General features: G+C 40.0%; 1 protein-coding gene across 1 annotated transcript; it reads right to left on the reverse strand.

The window, feature by feature from the left end:
- Positions 1–1802: 1802 nt before the first annotated feature.
- On the reverse strand, positions 1803–14130 carry LOC121358681 (plasminogen-like). The gene is made up of 11 exons (XM_041477091.1): positions 14078–14130; positions 11118–11253; positions 10374–10480; positions 9243–9357; positions 8026–8189; positions 7326–7455; positions 7111–7229; positions 5506–5668; positions 4530–4660; positions 3598–3757; positions 1803–2109 (listed from the first exon to the last, which is right to left on the reverse strand). The coding sequence occupies exons 1-11, from the start codon at positions 14124–14126 to the stop codon at positions 1902–1904; spliced, it is 1482 nt and encodes a 493-aa protein (XP_041333025.1). The 5' UTR covers positions 14127–14130; the 3' UTR covers positions 1803–1901.
- Between the last annotated feature and the right edge of the window lie 10165 nt (positions 14131–24295).

Below are 24295 nucleotides of genomic sequence, written 5' to 3' on the forward strand. Positions count from 1 at the left end.
TGTGACTGACACAAGGACTGTAGAGAGAGAAAGTTTTTTATTAGACCTGCTGGAATAAAAGAATTGGGGGTAAAAAAACCACTTGTTTCTAAGCATCCAGGCCATGCTCTTGGTCTGAAGATCCACCAGTCATGGATGTGAGTACATCCCCAGATCACTGTGAGGTCAATTACACACACAAAAATGGAACTTTCCTAATTTTCCATATCCCCAATCTACTTGATCTGGACAAAAATAATTTAACTGTTTGAATGCTTTAAATTCCTTGAAATGCAGGCATAGCAGGATATGAATACCTGTGTCTGATGATTTTGACTCTACCAATGAACACAATGCCCACAGTCTCTAAGTGCAGGCAGTATATTACAGGCTTTGCTTCAGGTGAGTGGGATATTCACAACACTGGGCTAATATGAGTAAGATATTACCTTACACAGTTTTCCTGCTTTTCTGGTTGGCAGTGTGAGTTAAGAAAAAAGAAATGCTGTGTATACCTCAGTTCTTAGGCTTCATGCAGAAATGTTGAGTTCTGAAACTATTTCTAAGCCTTGAAAGTCCAAATTGTATGCATTTATCTGCTTATAGTCAAGATTTTTGCTAATTTGGTATCAGTAAGCACTTTCATGAGAGAACCGTATTTCAGCAGTCCATTAGACTGAAGGAGCAACTTTTGCTTCCAAGGACTTTGCTACAGGTGCTTCTTTTCTGTTGCATGTAAGAAGAGCACCCAACTCAACTTAGGAATGTGTCTTTTTTTCAACCCTGCCACCTTGCTTTGCAAAATAAGTAACTCAGGCAAAGCTCCACTATACTTTAAGAAATGTCATATCACTTTGACCAATGTGAGCTATTAATTAAGGAAGTAAGAAAACAGGACAGAGCAAAACCTCATTTATCTAATTTTGCAAAACAAAGCTACCTTTGAACAATACAAGCTAAGGTCACCCTCCTGAAAACATAAAGCACAACACAAGCAAAATTCTTATGATAAATAACAGTCACATATTTCAATAGCACACAGCTAGAGAAATACTAGAAATGTCTGTTTTCCTCTTGTTCACCTAAATGAAAAAGACATCCTTCAAAATGCACTGTAAAATTACATAGGCTGCAGGACATATACTAGCTAAAGAGCACTTGCTCTTTAGTTAGGATATGCCCTGTAGCAGTTCAGCAGTACAGATCTGAGAGCTGCAGGAAGGATTAATTGTTACATTGCAAACCCAGTCAGTGTCCTGGTTTTGGCTTAGATAGAGTTAATTTTCTTCTTAGTAGCTGGTAGAGTGCTGTGTTTTAGGTTTAATATCAGAATAACAATTATAACACCCTGATATTTTGGTTGTTGCTAAGTAGCGCTTATTCTAACTCAAGGGCTTTTCAGCTTCCCCTTCTCTGCCAGTAAGGAGGTGCACAAGAAGCTGGGCAGAAGCACAGCCAGGACAGCTGACCTGGCCTGGCCACAGGGATGTTCCATCCCATAGAACAACATACATAAGCATTACATACACTGGATGGAGTCACTAATTGCTGCTCAGGGACAGGCTGGGCATTGGTCAGCAATTGTATTGTGCATCACTTTTGTTCCTTGGGTTTTATCTCTCTCCCATGTTTCCATTACAATTATTGCTATTATTATTATTATTATTATAATTATTATGATGATTATTGCTGCTATTATTATTATAGTTATTGTCCATAATTTTATTTCAATTATTAAACCATTGTTATCTCACGAGTCTTACTTTTTTTTTTAAATTCTCCTCCCCACCAAAGAAGGGATGGAGGAATGAGTGAGCAGCTGCATGGTACTTAGCTTCTGGCTGTGGTTAAACCATGACACTCAAGAATAATTTTGATAGGTTGCTATTTCCTTTACCCACAGAATCTACAGGAGGTGACACTTATAGCCAGCTGTTACCAGATGTGGTGGATGTAGTCGAGCCAATGTTTTGTTCCATCATTCCAGGGGAGGCATTTGATGCAGGTTCTTGTGTATGATCATCGCACCTCTTGAGATTGCAGTACTCCCATAGCGTGTTGGGGTCAGTGGTGAAACACCACGGGCTGCTGTCACCATCTGGGTTTCTACAATAGTTGTCCCTCAAATCCCTGCACAAATAAAGTCAACAGTTATGCTGCATAAGACTGAAAGTAAGCATAGGAATATCTTGACATAAAGATGTACTATGCACATCTACTATGTACAAATAAATATATTTATTGTTGGTTTTAGTTATGGCCAAGTATCTTCTTACCAGCAAGCACATCTGTGGTTGTGATGCTAGTGAAGAGTTGCATTTCACATGTGCATTGGAGTCTTGAATATATTTACACATAAGGAAACAATTCAACTATTGGCTTATACTCTGGCTGTAATATTTCAATGTACTCAGTACCTAAATAATTGCCCCATATGGCAATTTAAAAAAAATTTACAAGTAGGTGTGTGTAAGCATACACAATTGTGAATTAGTACAGAATGTGTGAATTAGTAGTAAATATGCGGGAAAATTCATACTATTGAGGGAAACTTAGGCTTTTCCAAAATTTATAGATGTCAAAAGGTTCCTTCTCATATTCAGAAGAATTACATGCAAATGTTTATGCAATTGATCCCCTCTTACACCCCAAAACTCAATTTCTGCTGACTTCAGTGAGACCACTCCCGTGTCTGTGCTTGTTGGGGCATGTGGAAGGAGAGCTTCTCTTTTCAATAATTTGCAGAGTTTCATTATTTCCCTCTCCTGAATCACAGCACGGTCTCAGAGTAAAAAAGAACTGCAATGCTTTTTCTCTGAATATGACAGAACACATGAATTCCACATTTTCCCAGCTCGATTTTAATTTTTTAAAATGTTTTTGAAAGATATCATCCATCCCCTCTGAGGATATTCCAGTTTTTTCATGCTAAAATATAACTGAAAATTTCAATTTATTTAGAGTGACAGCACACAAAGGGAAAAAAATAGAAAAATATCAACCTTCCTGCTTATAATCCACTAAGCATGATGGATTTCCTCCCAATTGCTCCTGTAATTGTAATCCTCTTGCTCTCCTGCCCTTACTAAAAACTGGCACATTAATGATTTTGCTTGGCTTGTCATTGCTCCAGTCATTCCTGGTACAGTTTTGTTAATCTGAGGAAGATAATCAAGGGGGGATTTTTCAGTGTACACAATTTTGGGTGCCCAATTCCAACTGCAAAGGACACTTAGTTGTTATTTCTAAACATGACATATCTGACTGCGTGTTTTTTATCATAAATGCTGTGTCTCCCCCAGATTAAATCATTAGAAAGGCCACAACAAAAAGTCTCCAATTCATAAACAAAACACATATTTCAGTAGGTGCCTTGTCTCTGGATGCAAGTCTCCTGTTCTTGGTTGCAGAAGATCATATTTAAGAGTAAGGGACACAGCTGTATTTGACTCAGAATTTAGATAACAAGAAAACACAATTCTTACAAATGAGACTAACAGAAGACATTTCTGTATCTTAGAAAAGTTCTCTTTTATCGATATATTCCCTGGCAGTGTTTTAAAGCATAGCTGTGCAAAGATAATACGGAGAAAGCGAGAAGAGGGGAGATAAACATACGCGTCCGGGAATCTGTCCGGGGTTTTTATGTGCCTGTGTGGGAACATGGAGCTCCAGGCCTGGCACTTCCTTCCCGAGGCAGTGACTGAAGTTGTACCACGATAACTCTGGCCTTTGTCTCGGTAGCACTCCTCTGTTAGGGGAGCTTGTACAGGCACATCTGTGGCAAACAACAGAAACTGGTCTTTGGCATCATAATTTTAATGTTATTACTGAGCAGGCACAAGAAAGCCTCAAACACAAAGGATGACAAAAATGAATGAAGTCATCACACCTGCAGAAGGGCATTTCCAAAGAAAACTCACAGTTTTAACATCTTATGTTAGATGTTTTTCAGTGAAGGGTTCATGAGTTAGTTTCATTTTGGCATAAATGAACATGTCAGAATTAAAGATAACAAAGTTCTCATGCAAAATCCTCAAAGATTAGATATTGGTGATTTTGCCCATTATATTTCTCAAACAGACATTATGTTAAACTTCAGTCTCTCTATTATCCTTTTGATTGTAAGACTTGTTAATTTTGTGCTTAAATGAATGAATGTTTCAATGTGATTTTTAATTGCGTTGAAAGCTCTTGTCCTCTCATTTGTGATTAACTTCCAAAAATAGGAGTTAATTTTGTTTAGCAATTTTTCATCTCTTTAAGCCATTTCATTTTTCAATGAATTTGCTATAATTGGCCTACCTTTGGGAAGAAAGGAATATAAAAACATAAATATCTTTCATCCTGTAATTCTTCTGTCGATTCAGCTTGTGATTTGCATCTTTCACTGCATTTCCCTAACCACTGAAAGTTTAATATTTGTCAGAATTTGCAACATGCCAGGAAGACAAACATTAAGAGTGACAAAGTGACTGAAAAAAAGAAAAAGATTTAATACATTTCCATTGTGAAACAATAAATCTTTCACTGTTTTCTACTATTCATACCAGCAATCCCTTGTTCTGCTCTGTCACAGGGAGGAATTGTGCAATATTCCCATCTAATGTTGCTGTTGGTGGTGTAACACCAAGGCTTCTTCTCTCCATTAGGGTTTCTACAGTAGTTTTCCTCTAAGCCCCTTGAAACAGGAAAGAGGAACACTGACTTTAAACCACTCATCCAGAAGAGTTGTGTGCATGACTATTAACAACTACTGCACACAGAATTCAACTCAGTGGTGTATTTATTCCTTTTGGAGATTGATTGACCCATGCATCACTCCTTTGGGACTAACCAATGGTCTTCAACTTCACGGTCTGAATGCTGAAGATATAGGAAAAACTTTTCCAATGCTTACACTTTCTGCTCTTGTTGTTGAGGTCAAGGTGCAGCAGTAAGAGCTGACTTCAAAACACAAGGCACTGATATCCCTGAGATTACAGTAAGAGCCAGGCAAGGCTGGATGTGACAGACTGGAAGTGTTTACAAAGGAGCACTGGTGCATGCTGCACTCTGCCCTGTGAGAGTGAACAGGATTTTACTTTTTAGGAAAACTTTCAGGATCAAACTACAGAGCTATAAACCAGATCAGTCCCAGCTATTCCTGCACATCAGTAATCCTCTGACCTTGGAGCACAAGGATGTATGGGAATATGTTGTCCTTGGAGCATCACTCTTCAGAGGAGTAATGCATTGAAAATGTGCCAAAACACAGCTAGGGGATTTTTAACATAAAAGTAGTGAACTAAGTATAGCTCTGCTGTGGGATGTGGAGGAGACAAGTGAGAAAAATACATAAGAATAAAGGGAGGCAGAAAAAAAATGAAGAGCAAGATCTGAACAGAAGTAATGAGCACTGACAAACTGAGAATTACAACTTAACAGCATAAATGAGGAAAACCTGTCCTCCTCTTGCCTCTGCATCTGGATCGATAGGGAATAACTGTTCTTTGGTATTTGTTAGAATGCTGAGGCTCAGCGTACTTGCAGGGATATCTGTCAGGAATCCAGCCATGTTTGTGAGGAAACTGCGTGTTCCAGTGTTGACAGGCATTTCCCGATTTGGTGATGGCTATCCTTCCTCGATAGTCTTCGCCTTTCCCTGAAAGACACTGGGACTCTCGGCCAGAGACTGGTGGGGGTGTAGCTGTAACAGGAAAAGAAAAAAAAAGGAAAGGGAAGGGGAGGAAAATACTGGTAAGTAGTGCTTTCAAAAATACATAAACACCTTTGTTTCTGTAATGTTGAAAATGTATTTTTTTTTCTTTCAGCAGAGGTTACACTGGTTAAAAGCCATGTCAAAATCAAAGAGGACATTTTTGTGGGCCTCCAGACTGCCAGATGGATGTCCTGTGTCTGCCCTTTTACAGCAGCCAGTAAATAACTTTGCTGGGTTGAGCCAGACTCTGTGCCTACTGTCCCCTGAGAGCAGAACAGGAAAGGCAGTGAGCAGTCTTGTACAGCCTTGTAAACCCAAGTGAGATGGAGTACAGTAATATATACACACAGGTAGTGTGGAAGGGCAGAAAGGACCAAGAAGAAATTGTGAGAGAAAGCAGAGCAGCCCTCAGAGGAACCTCTGCAGTCAGTGATCTGGGGAAGAGGGAGAAAAGGAATAGTGAAAAAAAAGAAAGAAAGTGAAATGGTCTGACATGTGGGGAACAGCAAAGAAAACAAGAGTAATGATCAGAGCCATAGAACCTGCAGAGGGCAAATGGAAAATGAATTTACAGCACATACCCATAATATACAGAATTCCCCAAGGACATGAATATGACCCTAAAAGGTTGGTATGTTCCTTAAACTTTAAGTTTTAAGTGCAGGATGGAAATTCTATGGTAACTGTCACAACTTATTATACAAAAGTCTATAAATAGTTATTCTGCCATCTGTAATTGAGCATGCTAAGAGAACTACATCTAGCAAACACACACCACTGCTTAGAGCACTGGCAAGTGCAGATGCATAAGAAAGCAATCTCTACAGAGAAAAAACACACTTATAATTGTTTTTTTGTTGAAGTGCAATCCACTTCTACAGTAGGGAATATTACCTCTTAATTCAGTGCCTTGGAAATATCCAGATTTAGTGTGCTCAACTTAATGGGTTAAGCTAGCTCACTGATACCAGGTTTTACTCCTGAGGCCTGAACCTGTTTCTCAGAATTCATGCCTTGCTATGAAAAAGGCAGTGCTGGCTGTGCAGATCAGATTCAGGTAAAATATCACAGTATAGCCACATGGTAATTTAGATGATTTCTATGAGTTAGCAAATCAGCAGTAAACTACCACCTGATTTAACCTTCATGTCTTGCCTCCCAGGTAAGTTGAAAAGTAAAGTGGTTAAGGGCAAATTATCGTTTTCCATAACATCTTTGGCTATACTGCACTTTGTGACACCTTCATCCTCACTGACCATACATGATTTTACATAATAGAAGTTTAATGAGTGATTCTGCTTATTAATGTGTACTTTCCCTGACTCACAGAGATACCTCTAGGTTACTCAGAACTGTGTTTTCTTTTCTTTCCCCTCCCTGCATAATTTTAATGAGCTACCTCTGGAGTGATCTCAGGAAATCAGACTCACTACAACGAGGAATGTTGCAATATTCCCAGCGTTTATTCGGGTTGGTAGTGAAACACCAGGGCCGAAGTTCACCATCAGGATTGCGGCAATAATTCATCTTCAGATCCTTGTCTGGATAGCTGTGCATTGAAAATGAAGAGAAGCTTGTGAGTCAGCAACAGCCATGTGTAGCAATGAGGCTGTCTGCAGGCAGGCTCTGTGCGAGTGTCACTCACTGTTTCAGGATAAATCCATGCATATGAGGCTCTTGGACATCCCAGTGCTGGCACTCCAGTCCAGACTCTGTTCTCGAAACTTCTCCGCGGTAATCCTCACCGTTACACTGCATGCATTCCCCCGTAGGTCCTAGGCAGAAGGAAAACGAAGCGAGGAACGCACCAGCCTATTCATGGAAGATTATGCTGAAAGGACAAGTGGGGTTTGCTCCAGCTAACAATGAAAGGAATTCAGGAAACTGTGCATTACAGCCTGGCTAAATCAAAAATGCTTCAGGAATATATTTCACTTGCAGGGAGGAATTTGTCATGTGTCTGCATGTACTGTTAGCAATGGGAGTTCAGTGTGTTGCACAGCACTTGGGTCAGTCTCTACCCTTGTTACAATTAAATAAATTGCTGGTGTAAGAGCAATATAGTTCTTATCCAGATCTTTGCAGTTCTCTGCCAGTAGAGTCAAATGTAACAAGGCAGATAAAGCAAACAATATCAGCAAATTTAGTTATTCCGTATTTACAAAATAACTTTGATAACTCAAGCCAATTAGGAAAACTACCTTTCTGTTGAGAACTTCTTAAGTTCATCTTGATTTAAATACTAATTTGAAAAAAAAAAAAAACCTGTTAAAATAAAGCACAAAAAAAATTAGCAGGAATAATATTACCTAATTGAACATCCCTTCTCTGAAAAGTAAATATACCTTCTTCAGTGTGCGTGACCTGGTCCTCACACTCTGGGATGGCACAGTAATCAAATCTCATAGCAGGATCTGTTGTGTAACACCAGGGTCCACTTTCATCTGCATCAGGGTTTCTGCAGTAATTTTCTTCCAACCCTGCATTGGGGTTTTTTTCAGGTGTATAACTGTAATAGTATTAAATTTCTATTTTAATGCCAGTACTTTAGTGGCACAGAAGGGAAACATCTAAGCTGCTCAGCTAGCTGTGAGTTTTATTCATTCACAGTAAAAATGAGGGAAACTGATTTCCCATTGTAAGCCATAAATGAAAACCAAAAAATCATTCCTAACTACAATTATTAGTAGCTTTCTCCCTAGTCCCAGTTGCCAGTAAGAAGTGAGCTTACAGCCTGTAAAGACAATGACAGTCTCAAAGGACAATTGTTGTCTTTAATACGTGCATCCAGTTGATCTAAGCAGCTCACTACAACCTGTGGCTCTCTCATGTGTTTTTCTTACTGGAGCTGCTTTAAAAGTTGTGTATTTCTAGAGACTATTCACCAAACATAACTGGGTCTCACGCAGATCTGAAGCAAGTGAAGCTGGGCTTCTTCCTACAGCAATCTTCCCAGAGAAGACTAAATTGCTTTTAAATTTTCTGAACAAGAGTATCTGAGTGTATTTAATTAGAATAAAAACAAAATAATTTTTTTAAATAAAGCTTCAGCATAGAAGAGAGGACACAGGACCTCTGCTTCCCCACTTGCTTCAGTGAGCCCAATGTCAGCCAGCCCTGAGAAGATTCTACCTAGCCAGATCCATTTGGCCCTTGGATACTTTTCTCAATTTTTTGGTTTTTGTTTTTGTTTGGTTTTTTGACTATCTGTATGGCAGGTAGGGGGGGCCTAGAGTTGGACAGATATCACTTTATACAGAGGAGAGTAATGCTGACCCCACTGTTACCAACAGCAAAAATCTTCATTGTGTTGGGAGAAGGAGCATTTAATCTGCTTCAGACACCTCACATATAGACACAACTTCTCTAGCTGACAATGCATCATTTCCTTATCCAGATCATTACAGTAGTCAAAAGTAACAAAACAGATAAAGATAAAGCTGTTTTTACTAGTCACCTGACAACAGGATTTGATAACTCGTACTATCTGTATATATATATGAAGATGAGGAAACTTGGAAAAGATTCAGAACAGCAAAAAGAAATGTAAATAGGCACATACTTTGGTTTGTGGGGTGTTTTTTCTGCCCACTTCTGGCATGGAATACCCCTCTGAGTCTTGGCTTCTGTTCCTCTGTAGTCTGTCCCAATCCCTCTTTTACACTGCATGAGGTAAACTGAAATGGAATCAAATTTGTAAATTCAGTGGTGTTACAACATTCATTTCCTGGTACTGAAAATCTGCAGATATAACTAAAGCTCATCTGTACATGATGGACCATGTTTTACTCATGTTTTGAACCTCTTGTGCCTGCAAACATTCTATAATGTATTTTAAAAGAAATTAGTTACAGCTGCTAGGCATCTAAAGAGAAAAATTTCTGAAGCATTGTTATAAAGCTGTATAATCAAGAGAACAGCTATATCAAGTTTTTGATGTGAAAATAATGCAGGCTTATACTATAATAATACTGGGATAAATAGGAATGTCTTTCCCCAGTAGCTGGGGATTCTTGGAAAAGCATTGTTCATAAACACATTTGCAGTGTGGGTATCATCCAGCTATCCCTTTAAGCCAGAAAATACTTAGTTATCAAAACACACTTGTCACATAAGTGGCCCCCAAACTTTTGATTCATCTTGGCCTCAGACTCTCCCAGGTGTTTTTCTAGTGGGATTCCAGGGCAGAGAGTGCAAATCATGTCGATGGTGCTTTTATTGGCAATACTGAAAAGTTTCCAGTTATTGAGATCAGTGATCTTGATTTCCCCTTCCTTTTCCCCATTCTTGTTTGCACAAGAAGAATCTCCCCAAACCTCAAAATATGAAATGGAAGTGTTAGAGCAAGGAGAGGAGACCAATCTGCTAGGAAAAAATGCTTTAGGGCTCCTCCTAAATGATTGTAGCCTGTCTAAATAATAAAGCTGGACACATCTGACACCCAGGGAGAGGAGGTGAAGACCATGTAACTGGGTCTGGGAGGAAGGCAAACACCAAGGATGTAGGCCTTGGTATTTGATCCTTCTTGAACAGCATTTTTAGCAGCTTGGCTTCTTCCTGTATGCCCCCCAAATTCTCTATTAGTTTTCTGCCCTATACCGGAATTTGCTCCAGCACTGCAGCAGAGAAGAGAAGGATGCCATTAGAATGGCCTTGATGAGTAAATATGAGTAACATCTTACTGTACACGTACTTATCTTCTCATAAAGAACTGTGTCTGTGCTGGTAAATGTCACTGTCATTTTAGCATTTTCAGCCAGTGTTAAACACTGTAGCTTTTTCCTGGTAAATAGGAAAGCCCTGTTGAAATTGAGAAGGAAGAAATATTGACATAGGAAGCAATATTTTAAATTCAATTCAAATTATTTAACTCATAAGTATTTTTCTATAAATTATTAATTTTCTAGCACTATCTTATATTCATTCTTATATTTCAGATACTGTACTCAATATTTTAGATGAGTAAGAGGTCAGGGTTATCTACTACTCTCAAGTGGCTCACTTTTTCAGGATATATGACAGCATGAATAAATTATTGTGTGGGAAACTAGAAACTGCATTGGCAAAACATTATCAACATCATCCTAGCTGCTCAGGTTAGTTACTGTCCCTACAATGAACTAGAAACCTTGCACTCTCGTGAAAAAAATCAGCATCCAGCTAGAGAGGCTCAGTCAGTTCTCCATGTCATGTTGGGCAAGAACAGGAACTTAAACATTTACTATAAAATGAGTAGTATGTTGTAAATCCACTCTTTACGTGATCTTGTGGTAATTTATGGCTGGAGATAAGTCACAAGCTAAAGGCACAGCATGGGAGACACTGCTGTAGGCAGAGCTGCAGCAGAATAGGGATGTGGTTCTGAGTAAAGGTAGGAACATATCATTGATATGCAGACACCCACAGTGGCACAGTTTTAAGATTCAACAGAGATTACCTGCAGGTAAAATTTCTTTCAGCTTCACATTTGTCTGCACATTCTTTTTCATTATTTGTCTCATAAAACTGTTTGTTTCGTGTAAGTATCCAAACACCATCTGTTCTTGAATAGTCATCCAGTATATCTGCTTTCACTAGAAGGGAAGGAAAGGGATCAGACATTACAAATGAGAATTCTGCAGTTTAGAAGATCTCTGGATTTCAGTCCCATTTTCCATGTAGCTTGGACAGGTGGAGACACAATTTATTTTGCATAATTCTGGGTAAAAGATGATAAACTCTGAGGTTATTTCTGTCTCCTGACAGAATCACAGCTGAATGACTGCAACATGTCATGGGAAGAAAGAGGCAGAAGAAAGATGTAGAGGCAATTCTGATTAGAGTTATGCATGAGTTTGAAGCTAAAAGTAAAAAATGGGAAACAAGAGTGAGGGGAAACGGAGAGAGAGACTAAGTGGTGTCAACACCGATCAGAGAAAGATGAAGGGAAGTGATACCCATATCAAGGTTTTGGAGAAGCATGAATTAGGTGGATGGGAGATTATTGCCTGTCATGCAGATTGTGCAGTCCCTGCAACTTCATTGGTCACTGTCTAGTTGTTTGTCCCAAGATGTCCTGCCCTTAGAGCAAGACACCTTAATCACAAAGTTACTATACAGCTTTTTACAATGCCCACCATTGTTTTATTGCAATGGGTTGAGCAGACATAGTAATGAAATTGTCAGGCTACATCTCTGTTGCAACAAATTAACCCAAGATTTTAAATTAGTAAATCAGTTTGTATTGTTAGATCTGAAAGTGACATATGCATAAAAATTATATTGTCTACCTGCTAATAATTCTAACACACCTCTAAAATACTGTGGCTCACAATAGAGTTTACCACCTAATTGATTTTTTTCTTTTTTTATCTAAAGAGATTCTATGTTTCTGTTTCTAATTTCTACAAGAGTTTATTTCTGTCTCCAGCATCAGGTTACAGTATTGCACAAGTGAGTTTAATTGGTCATATGGTTAAATTATTTCATTTTTTTCAATATAGATTATTATTGACAGATGCAGGAAGTTCATAATTTTGTACAGCATGCTCACAGGTAATGTTGGGAATTTTTCATTTACACACTCATATTAGGGCTGAATTCACTGCAGCATCACTCCAGTGTTACTAATTCCCATGACATATGGGCCATTCATCACCTACCTCCATATGACACACATTCACTCAAAATAAAAGATATTTTGGCGACTAATGAAAATAAGATTACTCCTTGTCTGAGGGCATTTTGTGTGTCTCTTTGCAGAGTTGGCTCAATGCTATAAAACCTGCATGTCTTATGAAATCCCTGACACCGAGGCTTCCCATATCTAGTCCTACTGTTACAGCAGGACTATGCAGAGCACCAATAGTCTAGCCTACTAATTTCTCCTGGTGGAGTTAGCAAACAAACTTTTTTGCTTCCTTTCCTGAATTTTTTCCTAACTTAACTGAGGCCACTGTTCCAGGGGACTAGAAAAAGAAAGTACTCCTTTCCAAACTTTACTTACTCATCTTACAATTCTGTATTTTTTCAAAGAGCTCTACTATGGATATTATTCCTTTTCAGTGACTATAAGATAAAAAATTTATTACAGTTGGATTGAGAATGAATACATGGGAATTTGGATGACATGCATAAACTAAAAGTCAACATAGATTGGCAGAAACACAGATAGTAGAAAAGAAAAGGTGGTGCTGGTTGCCTGAAAAACACTGCAAAGTGTAAACTTAAGAAAAGAATATAAGAGATTTTAAATGCATCGGGGAATATATTAGTCTGACTAAAATCTATATAAACCCAGATATTTTGCCCAGGATCATCGAACAGAATATTCAAACTAGTGAACAAGCAAATTTCTTAATTTCCATAAGCATCTTTCCAGATTTGACCAGTACTAACCCAGAAAAAAGAAAAATGGGCTTTAAGGCAGTTGTGGACCATCACTTTTGAGCAAGTCAAATAGAGCTGATAACAATGAACAAATAAAATCCCCCACTTTCTCAGTTGTCTTTTATAACCTGGGACAATCATACAATTATATGTCCCTAGTATTCTGACCTGAACTATTAAAAACTCATAAAAACTTTACTGATATGTATTTATCAGTACTTTTAAAAAGTCATTTAAGTGCAATGCAATTATTTGTAATTTCAAAGTACAAGCGTGGTATCTGATTGAAATTTTGAAATATATACTACATATGGAATATTTATTTACAGAATTTGTAGATAAGCTTGAAATCCACATATTACCATCAGTGGAACACCTATCATCTTTTGGAACTGTAAGAAAGAATTCTGGACATATTCCTGGAAAAGGTGATCTAGCTTACTGGGGAATAAATTTCTACCTACTGCCCTCAGGAAAACGAGGGAGAACATTTTATTGTAAGTGTTTGACAACAGAAAATGTGACATTGTTGGAATATAAAGGAGCCTGTTAATTTGTAATTTTGTTTTAAATATTCCATTTCAAAGCTTTAAAACTCCTGTCATAAAGGATGAAAATCAGTATCACTGTGCTTAACAATGTTTGGCAGTAAACACAGCTTTACCTTTAGCATTTGATCCAAAGCCTGCTGAAATTAGAGAGAACTTCTCACTGACTGCTGTGGGTTTTCCACAAGCCTTTGACAGGCTGCTTCCTAAGGGTGTCCCCATCTCTGGCCATGGGAAAGGTTTGCCTGGGGCCATTAGTTGCCCATGCAGACACCAAGGCAGCTGGTCTTCTGGTGTTGCTAATGAACACAACTCTGGGGCAACCACAGCTCTCACTTTGCTCAACAGCAGCTCTTTCTGACCAGCAAGGCCCAAACCCATCATTGTCCAGGAAACAGTGACACATTGATTTAGGGACCTACCTTCAGCTAGTGTTTGGCCCCAGTCTCAATCAGGCAAGCAGGAGGCAAAGGACTCTTACCTGAGCTGAGCAAGAAAATAAAGAGAAAGGCAGCTTTTCTAATCCCCATTTTGGCCTATCTGGCGGGTGCTGGAAGTTGTGTCTGTTGGTGCACAAAGTTTTATTGACTTGCACTGGACTGAGGCAGCATCAAACAAACAAGGCAGGAGGATTAAGTTAATAATTCTCCTGTGCTGTGCCCCCCCCAGCATGGTGTGGCTATCAAAACAACCTTGAATTGAATGGATTACCAAATCAGGCTCAATAATTTCTACTGGATACTGGGAAATGTGAAGACACTTTCTTCTTTTGTGGGACATGTTTTCATTTGTGGTTTTTTTTTTTTTTCCCTCAGATTGCTTGGCATCACTTTGTTAAGGTAAAGATGAGGATCATAGTGGTGGAAAGTATGGGAACAAGACACAATCCACACACCTAATTCTATGTTGTCCTGGGTATTCAGCTTTAGGTCACAATAGTATTTCTAGTCAGAGACTTGGACTGCTTTAGATTGAAACTGTTGCTGATTTATGCTCCTGTGTAAGTCAGTCACCCAAAACAGAGCCTGATAATGCTAACTCTGTGTCAGAATTGTTTTTAACAGCCTCCAGTGCCCTTTCTGGAGGAAAGAAAATTACTTGCCTCAGCTTTTTTCCATTTCTGGTTTAGTTTTTTGTTGTTCATGACTTGGCAGGTATCATTCACTTTGGTTCAGTGTATGATGTGCCTTTCACCTCCAGGCAAAGCTGCTGATATCTCAAGTCTGCCCAGACCTCAGGGTTTGTGCAGGGTTTCCAGGCATTTCAGCAACATCTGTCACATCTGTCGAGCCCATGGGGCTCAGCTAAGGCAAGCCAGGCATTGCCAGCCATAGTGCCTTCAGGAGTTTCCACTGGTTTGCCTGGCCAGTCAGGGTAGCCTTTAGCTGGGATTGGGAGGGCAGATGAGAAGGTGGGAGTCCTGCATATTCCCCTTTGTGGTGGGAGTCCCTTGGGGTAAAGGCAGTGGTGAAAAGGTACATGACTCCAGAGCACAGGTGGGAAATGCTGAGGAGGCAGTGGGGGAGTGGCCCTTTTGTGGGCTTTTTGCCTCAGCTTTGTCACACTGCAGAGGGCTCTTAGCCAATGTATAACCTGTGGTGAGAACAGGCAGGAGTGACACTAGTAGGAAAACAAGTCTTTGGTCCTAACTGTTTTGTGGTGAGCTGTGTCTATATGCCAACACATCCACAGCTCGTCTGCATCCCCACCTACACAGTCAGGGTTTGAGCACATCATTCAACCTGTATCACATCTGACAGAAGGATATTCGTACAGGAAAGTTCCTACAAGGCTTCAGAAAATCAGTGGTTGAACAGAGAAAAGAACCCAAAATTTTCGTGAAGACGTTCATGGTGGAAGCAATCACCACTGATTTCTGCTTGGCCAGCCAGCCAGTCGGTACCCTCCAACCAGCATGTCACCACGTGCATAGGTGAATCCTGGGGCCAGATGGCTGTGGATGAGACAGGCTGTCCTCATGGAAGACAGGAGCAGCTCACAGAGACATTATGGGGACATGAATGGGAGGAAGCAGGACTAGAGAACCATTTGGGGGAGGTGGGTAGAAGGACATGCAGGACCTGAAGATTTCCCAGTTTAATACAGCAGAGAAGTGGGGTTACCAAGAGATGCAGTGGGACATGATGAACAGGGATGTGAACTACGGGGAGCCAAGCCTCGCTTTTCCTGTCATCGACAGCACTCCCTGCTCTGGCCTCATAGCAAATGCCACAGACTACAGATGCAGAAGTCTGAAACCACTCTAGACCTGCTAGCACGTAGCATGGGAACGTCTTTTCTTTTGGAGTCAATTTAAATCTTAGAACAATCAAAAGCAGAGAGATTTTTATGCACATGTTCTAATAGCAACAAATAAAATCACATCTTTGCTGATGAAAACTATACTGCAAAAAAAAAAAATATACTCCCACTTCACGCTGCGTGAGATTTTCTGGGGAACGTGCTGTGCTGACAATGTCCAGAGGGGTGCAGCAGATGATAGCTTTTGGAAAAAGTGAGTGACATTAAATCCCTAGCATGGAAAAAAATGTCAGACCACACTCAGGATATGTTGTCAGGCGATGTTTCTCCACAAGATAGCTCATATTGCATCTCAAGCTTATAGCGAAATCTATTGTATGCAAATTTGCTTTGCTTTTCTTTCTCAGTTTTCCCTTTTCTTTGCTACCTTAATACAACAGGTTTCAAGTTGATTGGTTTGAACTTATATAAATAGGTTCAAAAGCTTTATTTTCTCAGTGCAATACTCCGTATAGGAAAGACAACATGCAAGAGTGAAATACAGATTAAAAACAGAATGAGAAAGAGTGAGGGGAAAAAAGCCAAATACAGTAGTATCACTGTAAGGTACTAAAAAACATAAAAAAGGTTATGATGCAGTGAAAAATAGAGTCACCTCTTTGGAGCAGAGAAAACCCACAATTTTGTGAGAAAATAGCACAGATTTAATCAAAAATAGGAAAATTAGAAGGACAAGAAATTACTAGATTGAAAAAAAACCTAAATATTGATAAAACAAATAAATGAGAGTAAGTTCAAAATAATGTTCTTAGAATTAATTTGGAAAAACACAGATAAAGAGTTGAACAGTAATGAAAACATACAAAAAAAAAAAAAAAGAATTTGAATGTCCAGTATTAAATTACAAAATACTTTCTTTAGGCTTGCAGCTTGGAGGAAGAAAGATTTGTACACACTTGTTCATTCTATACTTTTGCTAGAGAACATCATGCAGCTCTGCTGCACTGGCTTGGAGTGTGTATTTTCTGGAAGAGTTGAGCAGGGGACTTGTTATTTAACCATGGTGCTACTTCCAGCCACTGATTCACTCAATTCTGCCAGTGGAATCAGGGCTTTTAGACAGGCTTGTGTAAGTTTTAATCACCCTGTACTAGGCACTGGGAGGTCACACCTCAAGTGCTGTGTCCAGCTCTGGGCCCCTCACTACAAGAAGGACATTGAGGCCCTGGAACAAGTCCAGAGGAGGGCAATGGAGCTGGTGAAGGGTCTGGGACACAAGTCCTGTGAGGAGCGACTAAGGGAGCTGGCGGTGTTTAGCTGGGAAAAAAGGAGGCTCAGGGAAGACCTGAAATTTTGCTTGAGGAGTTTTTCAGATCTTCACGAATAGAAACTTCAGAAACAGGTTTGATAAACATCTGACAGACATTTTAGATCTGTACATGTTCTTACACCATGATGGTTGAACTCAATCCTTTTCATTGCCTTTTTCTTCTCATTCTGTGAATTAGATTTGTGACACTTAAACAATTCCTCAGTACAGCTGTACAGCAACTCTCTATAAGCCATTACCAATAATGCTTCTTTCTCTGTTGAATGGCTTTTGCATCTTCTGTCTTCCTTCTCCACTGATACACTCTCAGATTACAGACACAAAGAGAAGAAACACATTTCCAGAACTCCAGACTCATTCACTTAAGACGTGGGCTTGATGAACCTTGTGGGTCCCTTCCAACTCAGAATATCCTGTGGAAATGCTCACATTCCCCCAGCACTGTGTCCATTGGTTATATCTACATGCCCTGCTCAGCTGGCAGGCTGCAGTTCGGTGCTGTGAGTCTGTGGGTCACTCTCAGAGCACTTTGGTTTCCTTTGGAAAAAATACAGCACACTGAATCCTTGCCCCAGGAAGACTGACTGATCAGAATAACTCCCTTCAAAGAAAGAAAAATCTTTTCCAAATCACTCTGGGAACACACAGAAATCTCCTTTCTCAAGACATCTCCCGTATAAGCCTACAAGCAACATAATTTCATTCAAGTGACAGCTTCCTCTGCCCCAGGGGCACACCAAGCACAGTTGGTTTGCCCCTGCTTTTCACAACATAATTGAAACTTCTGGAGTTACCTCACCTTGACAGCTCTGTTGTTTTCAGCTGGTCTGCCCCCCAGCTGTGATGAGAGATGCAAGTCAGACTTGTTTAGGCCTGATCCCTGGCCTCTGCCAGTTCTGCAGCTGACGAGGGAGACTTTGTGTCCTGCTGGCATCCACCAAACTGGACTCTGGCTCCCACCCAGCAGCTGCTTCAGTCTCTCATACATCCAGCTTCTCAGCACCAGCACTACAGGCATTACCAGCATGCTCCCAGAACTGCTGAAAGCTCTTTACTTGAAATAGCTGGATAGTAGCATTATCAGATAATAAAATGCTTTAGGAAAACATCTAGACTAAAATGACCTTGCTAAAATACTCACTTTAGTTTATATGGCTCTAACATATTGGTAAATGAATGAGACCCACCCAAAGGACTGAGTATTCTCATGGAGTGTGCTCAGAGGAATGATGCCCTTGTCCATAGTCATAAGCAGCTGGCTGTCCAGGAAAATCTCCTTCCAAAACTGAACGTTGCTATAGCTTTTTATCTTTGAGAAAGGTTTGAAGTGCAGGCCTAGAGCTCATTTCCTCCTGCAATTGTTCATTCCTGTATTTTTTTCCCCTGCACGTGAATACCAACAACTGAATCTTTACTTTGAATTGTAGTGCATACACCCATGTTTGTGCCCTTTCCTACACTGGCTGAAGTAGAAATGAGCCCCAGAAGCCACCTAATCAGTCTCCCTTCCTTCGAACAGTATCAACTCTGTAATATCCTTCCTGACTGCTGCTTGAACAACCCCAGGTTAAAAACCTCCCAGGACGCCCTTCTCAGGAAAGCAGCTAACAACGATCATTACTGTTAAGGCTATGTCTAACCTAAAGGGTTTTGCCTTAGTATAGTTCTTTCACATCTTACAGCATGTGGGAAATTAGCAAGGCATCAAATAGCAGAATTGCAAAAAAATAATAGTACAAGCCAGAATAGTACAAGCCTCATAGTTTCTACTAGCTCCTCTGCATGGATGTGTTAGGTTTACATAATATAGCAAGTATAATGGCTGGTTTTTTGAAATGCATTCAGACAACTGGATGCAATACTAAATTTGAAGTATATTCAGAATACCTCTAGTAAACCACACATAAATAATACACATATTTAATATTCATATTAATTATTAATATTCATTCCATATTAATGGTGAATATCAGCACTGCTAAAGCAAGCAGGCATATGATTATAGTGCCTCAAAAAGCTGTTTGATAACAAGTATCTGAGCTGAGGTTATTGTGATGACTGCTCAGAGTGTCTCATAGCCCCCTACAGAGCCACAGTCCTACGGCCACTTCTGTGACATTTGCCCTGAGACTCTTCACTTGTGCTCCAGTTGTGCCAGCCGTGCTGCTCCTTATCCCAGCAAAGCTTTCACACAAGCAGTGCAAGAAGGGCTGCCAGGGCTGCATCCCTGATGTTCACTGTGTTTTTCTTGTCTATCCTTCTCCCACAAGCGGTCCTCAAACATCTTCATTGTAGCCGCAGACAAAGCCAGAGGCCTGCTGGTGCTCTGGCATGTTAGATGATAAATCCCCTCCTGGCAGATGGTAAACCTTGGGCTAAGGGCTCACTTCCAGAAATTTAGTTCCTAAAACAGTCTGTCCCAGGATGACTTTACAGAGGCAGGCCTCCTAGCCCTGCTGTGAAACACCCTCAGACGGGGAGCGTGGCAGCTGCTGCAGAGCGCGAAGGTCTCTGTGAAGCCAGCCGGGAGAGGGCTGTGCCGGGGGGCTGCCTGAGCCACACAGGCACTTCCCCTGCTTTGGCTCCTGCACCCTCCCTGCCGCAGGGATCACTGGCTGGAGACTACCAAGCTGGGAGCAGGGGATCAAACAGCAAGGCACAAACCCTTCCCTTATGCAAGGAGCATGGAGAAAACAGTTTTGCTCCCTAAGGAACTCTCTGTGGACCTCTCCCACCTCTAGACAGGGGCAGTAGCTGGGGGTCAGCAGGGCAGCCCCAGCGCCAGGCATTTGGCGCATCCCTGGGGATGGGCATGGGCTGAGGCTGTGCAGGTGGGCTTGGCTTTGAGGGGTCCGTGGCTGGTCAGGGCGGTGGGGACCTGGAGAGCAGCACTGCACCGTGGGGAGCCCCGTGTGCTGGGCAGGGACAGACAGGGCTCGTGGTGCCTGGCAGATACAGGACAGGCAACTGGGGAAACAGGAGCTTATTTCTCTCCATCTTGCACCCATGCCATCCTCTGCACTACTCCCTAGACTGATCTGCAATTCAGTTCTGCAGGAAGGAGTCCAAGGTCAGAGGCATTTCTGTAGAGAAAGATCTGCAAATGCAGTTTAATTCAGCAGAGAAACTGAAAATTCAGAACACCTGATTGCCTCTTATCTTTGCTTGCACAAATGCATCACATACAAGGACCTTTTTTCCTGATTTTTCCTTTGCTTACGTCTATTGTGACTTTTCCAGCTGAATGGTGCTGGGCAGGGAGCTGGAGTGGCACAGGGAAAACTGGCGCAATTGCCTCTTACAGCCCTCGGGAAGAACTTACTCATTTTGTGGAGAATTTCACTGAGCAAAGAGATAAAAATCTGCTATGACATCTATTAGTACGTGTTTTATTTGGCTTCAAGTAAATGTCAAAACTGACCATAAGAACAAAACAAGCTACAATGCTGGACAATATTTTACATGCACATTGTATAGGCTACGTAGCTCTACCTTCACCTTCTTTCCTTCGTATTTCTCAGGTATTATGTCACAGTGTATTTTTCTGTCCTTAAATAAGCTTCCCTGTGAAGGAAATCTTGTTCCTTCTCATCTGAGAAGAACACTTCCTGCCCAAAGCTCTCCTTTCTCCCTGACAGATGTGGTAGTGATCAGCTGCATATGCTGTCACAGGTCACTTGTCAGTGACTGAGATTCACCAGCACAAAATAAATACCAAACAAGTGCAGTGGCAACATACATTTAATTTAAATGAACTACCAGCAGTCAACTGAGTTCAGAGGTAGGAGCTAATGTTGTCTAGCAAAATGAAGACAATATACTGTTTGTCCAATTGTAATAAGACTGAAGGGATGTCTGATGTCTTCAGCTGCTGCTCTCCAGCAAATCTGAAACTTAGCTTGTGTTGCTGCAACTGGATTTTCTAGGAAAAAAAAAAGTAGTATCTTTCTTGTAAAGGATAAGTTTTTAAGAAATCACAAAAGCTGAAACTATTTCACCTTTAAAACCAGTCTAGAATAGATGCTTTTGGACATAGTTCATTTCAATAGCAGGCTTATTTTCCTTGGAAACAACTTTATCTGACATTAAATTCCTACAGCAGAAGCTACTTCTCTTTATATTAGGACATGCTGGCCAATCCAGGCTGTAATGAACTATTTTTATACTCTCCCTCTTCTGACGTACGGTCATGCCACGTTCTTCCCTGATGAGTTAGCAAACAGCTTCTCAGCTCCGTGATCCTCTGTCCTCTGTGCAGCTGTTGCCCAGGTTCTCCTCTTGCTTCTCCTCTGCTTTTGGAGTTTCAGACTGTCAGATTATGCAGATTTGTTTCTTGAGATACTGTGCTTTTTTCACAGCAGAGACCGAAACAATACAGTCTTTAGCTCTGTTGCTTCTTGCTAGAGACACTAGGAGGAGGTATTTGTATAAAAAAGGATCTGAATTGTCTGCCTGTTGTGAGAGTGAGGAGACACCTACCTATGTGAAGGTAGGACAGGTTCAGAAAATGTCCCTTTGGACATTTTCCTTTTCCTCTTCCCTGTAATCAAACCTCCATGTGTGAGACACATCCAGGGACAGAGTGCTCAGTAAATGATAAAGAAAGCAGCGCAACCCCTCAACCATCTGCAAAACCTGCAGATTTTGGGACTTGCAAATGCCTTTTTAAAATTTAGTCTGACATTTGCAAATTCAATGCATACTTAGGTACCCTGGGAAAGAGGCCTTGATGTTCAGAGACATTGTGCAAATGTGATTTCTATTCTGCAGCCAGGCTTCACATTAACAATGCAAAACAAGCCCACTTGATCTGGCGAACCAGAAATTAATTTAGCTGTTCATCTTGGGAATCCTTCCAGGAAGCATATTAGCTTTTATCACCCTTTTCACAGGGAGATAAACTGTTGCTTATGTTTGAAAAATATCTTTTCTTTTAGCAACCTTACCTACTGCTAGAAGAAAGGAGAAAAGAGAGTTGCTACTAAAGCAGCATCTATACTTTTGTTCACTGTCAAGGGTATTTGGTATTGCTGTGATAATATGTCTGGCAGATAGAGTGTGCAGTTGGATCAGAACGCTATTTAAAATTCAACAGCTCAGCTGTGTGGCTTGTTCAACAAATTGTTCCTCACACAAAGTAAAAAGCGGGCTTTTTCCTCCACTGTTTTGGTACACACTTTTAGTCTTCAGATTAGCAATTTATCTATGTACATCTTGAGCAAAAAGTAATAGATAAGCTATGACCAGATCATCTTTAGAAAGCTTAGATACCCAGCATCAGCAAAAACATCCTTAAAAACAGGGCTTTAGGAGTAAAGAACATACACAGAAGTGCAGCTTATGCTGAGCAGGGCACAGCCAGCATCTGTATTGCTGTGAACTCTTTCATAGCTACATCTGCTTTTGGGTATTTTTGTCACCCTAACTGCATGAGAACATTTAAGGTGGAAAAAGTCTATCTGTTCAATTACCTTCTGAAGATGTGGGAATCATTTTCAGGAGTGAAAAATCCTTTGATTCTTAGGGTTCCACCCCTTGCAAATCAAGGTGGAAAAGATTTTTTATTTGCTTGTTCGTGCTGTAATGGTGGTCTAAGAACACGAGCAAGACAAGATTTAAAAGTGGACTGAGTATTTTTCTCTTGGATCAACTATTACAGTTGAAAAAATGAGACAAGTCTTTCCTTGGGCCTTAAAGCTCATCTAATTTTTACAGCCATGCCAGCTGTAAAAATAGGTTGGGCCAATAAAAGAAGTAGCAGGAGAATAAAGAGATACACAGGGGCGAGACAGAGCAGGTTGGTTCACGCACACTGCAAGAGCTTATCATTTACTTTGAAGGAAGTCTTTTTGTACAGGCTTAATCAAAACACTAAAATATGACCTAGCTAACCAATTCCACTTTATAATAAATGTGCAGAGATCAATATGTTTTATATGATCCTGGAATTACAGATAATCTAGAAATATTGAAATGTTGTTTAAATTTTTTTTCATTAATCCTCTAAGAAAAGCAGGGCTGTAACAGATTCTTATTTTCTCCCTAATGCAACAGATCTCACACACAGGATGCCAAACTGCCGAGTGGATTCAATAGGAAATTTAAAACATTTTTTAAACAAGAACATGTGGTTGAAAGAGGCTAATCCCACAAAATTTCTGTTTAAGAACAAAACAGCATTTTGAAAAATTTTTTGACTCTTGTACAGTAGCTGGTATAAACAGTCAATTTTTAAAAAAAGTTTGATTACATTAAAAGCCAGCACCACCTTCTGAAAATGATTATTAAAAATATCTGTAAGTTTCAGATTTAAGACCATGATAAACTAGAAAACTTAGTTCACAGGCAAGGGTGAGATTGACAATTCACCAAATGAGTTTAATAATTAAAATAATTACTGATGGTATAGTACCTGTACCCCTACCATGGAGAAAGGTTTTATGAGGAAGGTATAAAATCCTTAATGTATTACCTCACATGCCAGATATTTCTGACTATGGATCAAAAACTATAAAGTTATGCAACTTATGTCTTCTAAACCAGTGTATAACAGAGAAGCATGTAGGCTATCATAACAGAGTGCACCATCCCTGAAGAAAAAACAGAGTGAAAAAAAAATTACAGAAACCCAAATCAGATTAGTAGTCTTAAACTAATCTAATTGTCTACTGAGTTGTAAATACTGATAATAAAAACTGCCTAGGTAAGTAAATCATCCTTTATCAAATTCTTCTTGTTTTCAAAGTATTTTTTGTTTATTTTAGTTGTTTGGGGTTTTATCCCCCTCTCTCTCTAGCTCCCCATTTTACAGGATATTCATATGAGAAGTAAAATTAATATCTATGCACTGTTATTCTTTGGTATTTAGAGTAAGTCTTTTAGTACAAATGTCAGGGAAAATCAACATAGAAACAAGGCAAGTTTTTGAAAGACCTAGTTAAACGTTTTATCAGTTTCTGTTATGTACATGTAAGGTTATTAAGCACAGCATGAGTGAAACCATAGCCACTAAGTGCATAGTGATTAAGATGAAAGAACAGTGATATTTTTAGGGGAGTGATATAGATATTTAATTTTGTAATGCCTTAATGCTTTGAGTTTGAAAGC

Source organism: Pyrgilauda ruficollis, unplaced genomic scaffold (assembly GCF_017590135.1).
Source record: "Pyrgilauda ruficollis isolate IOZ18807 unplaced genomic scaffold, ASM1759013v1 scaffold4, whole genome shotgun sequence".
Classification (NCBI taxonomy): domain Eukaryota; kingdom Metazoa; phylum Chordata; class Aves; order Passeriformes; family Passeridae; genus Pyrgilauda; species Pyrgilauda ruficollis.

Coding starts and splice junctions, on each gene's coding strand:
- LOC121358681 (XM_041477091.1), bottom strand. CDS start 14,126: ATGGGGATTAGAAAAGCTGCCTTTCTCTTTATTTTCTTGCTCAGCTCA. Junction 10,481..11,117: donor GAAAGAAATTTTACCTGCAG/GTAATCTCTGTT, acceptor CAATTTCAACAG/GGCTTTCCTATTTACCAGGA. Junction 5,669..7,110: donor TTGCAACATTCCTCGTTGTA/GTGAGTCTGATT, acceptor TTCCTGTTACAG/CTACACCCCCACCAGTCTCT.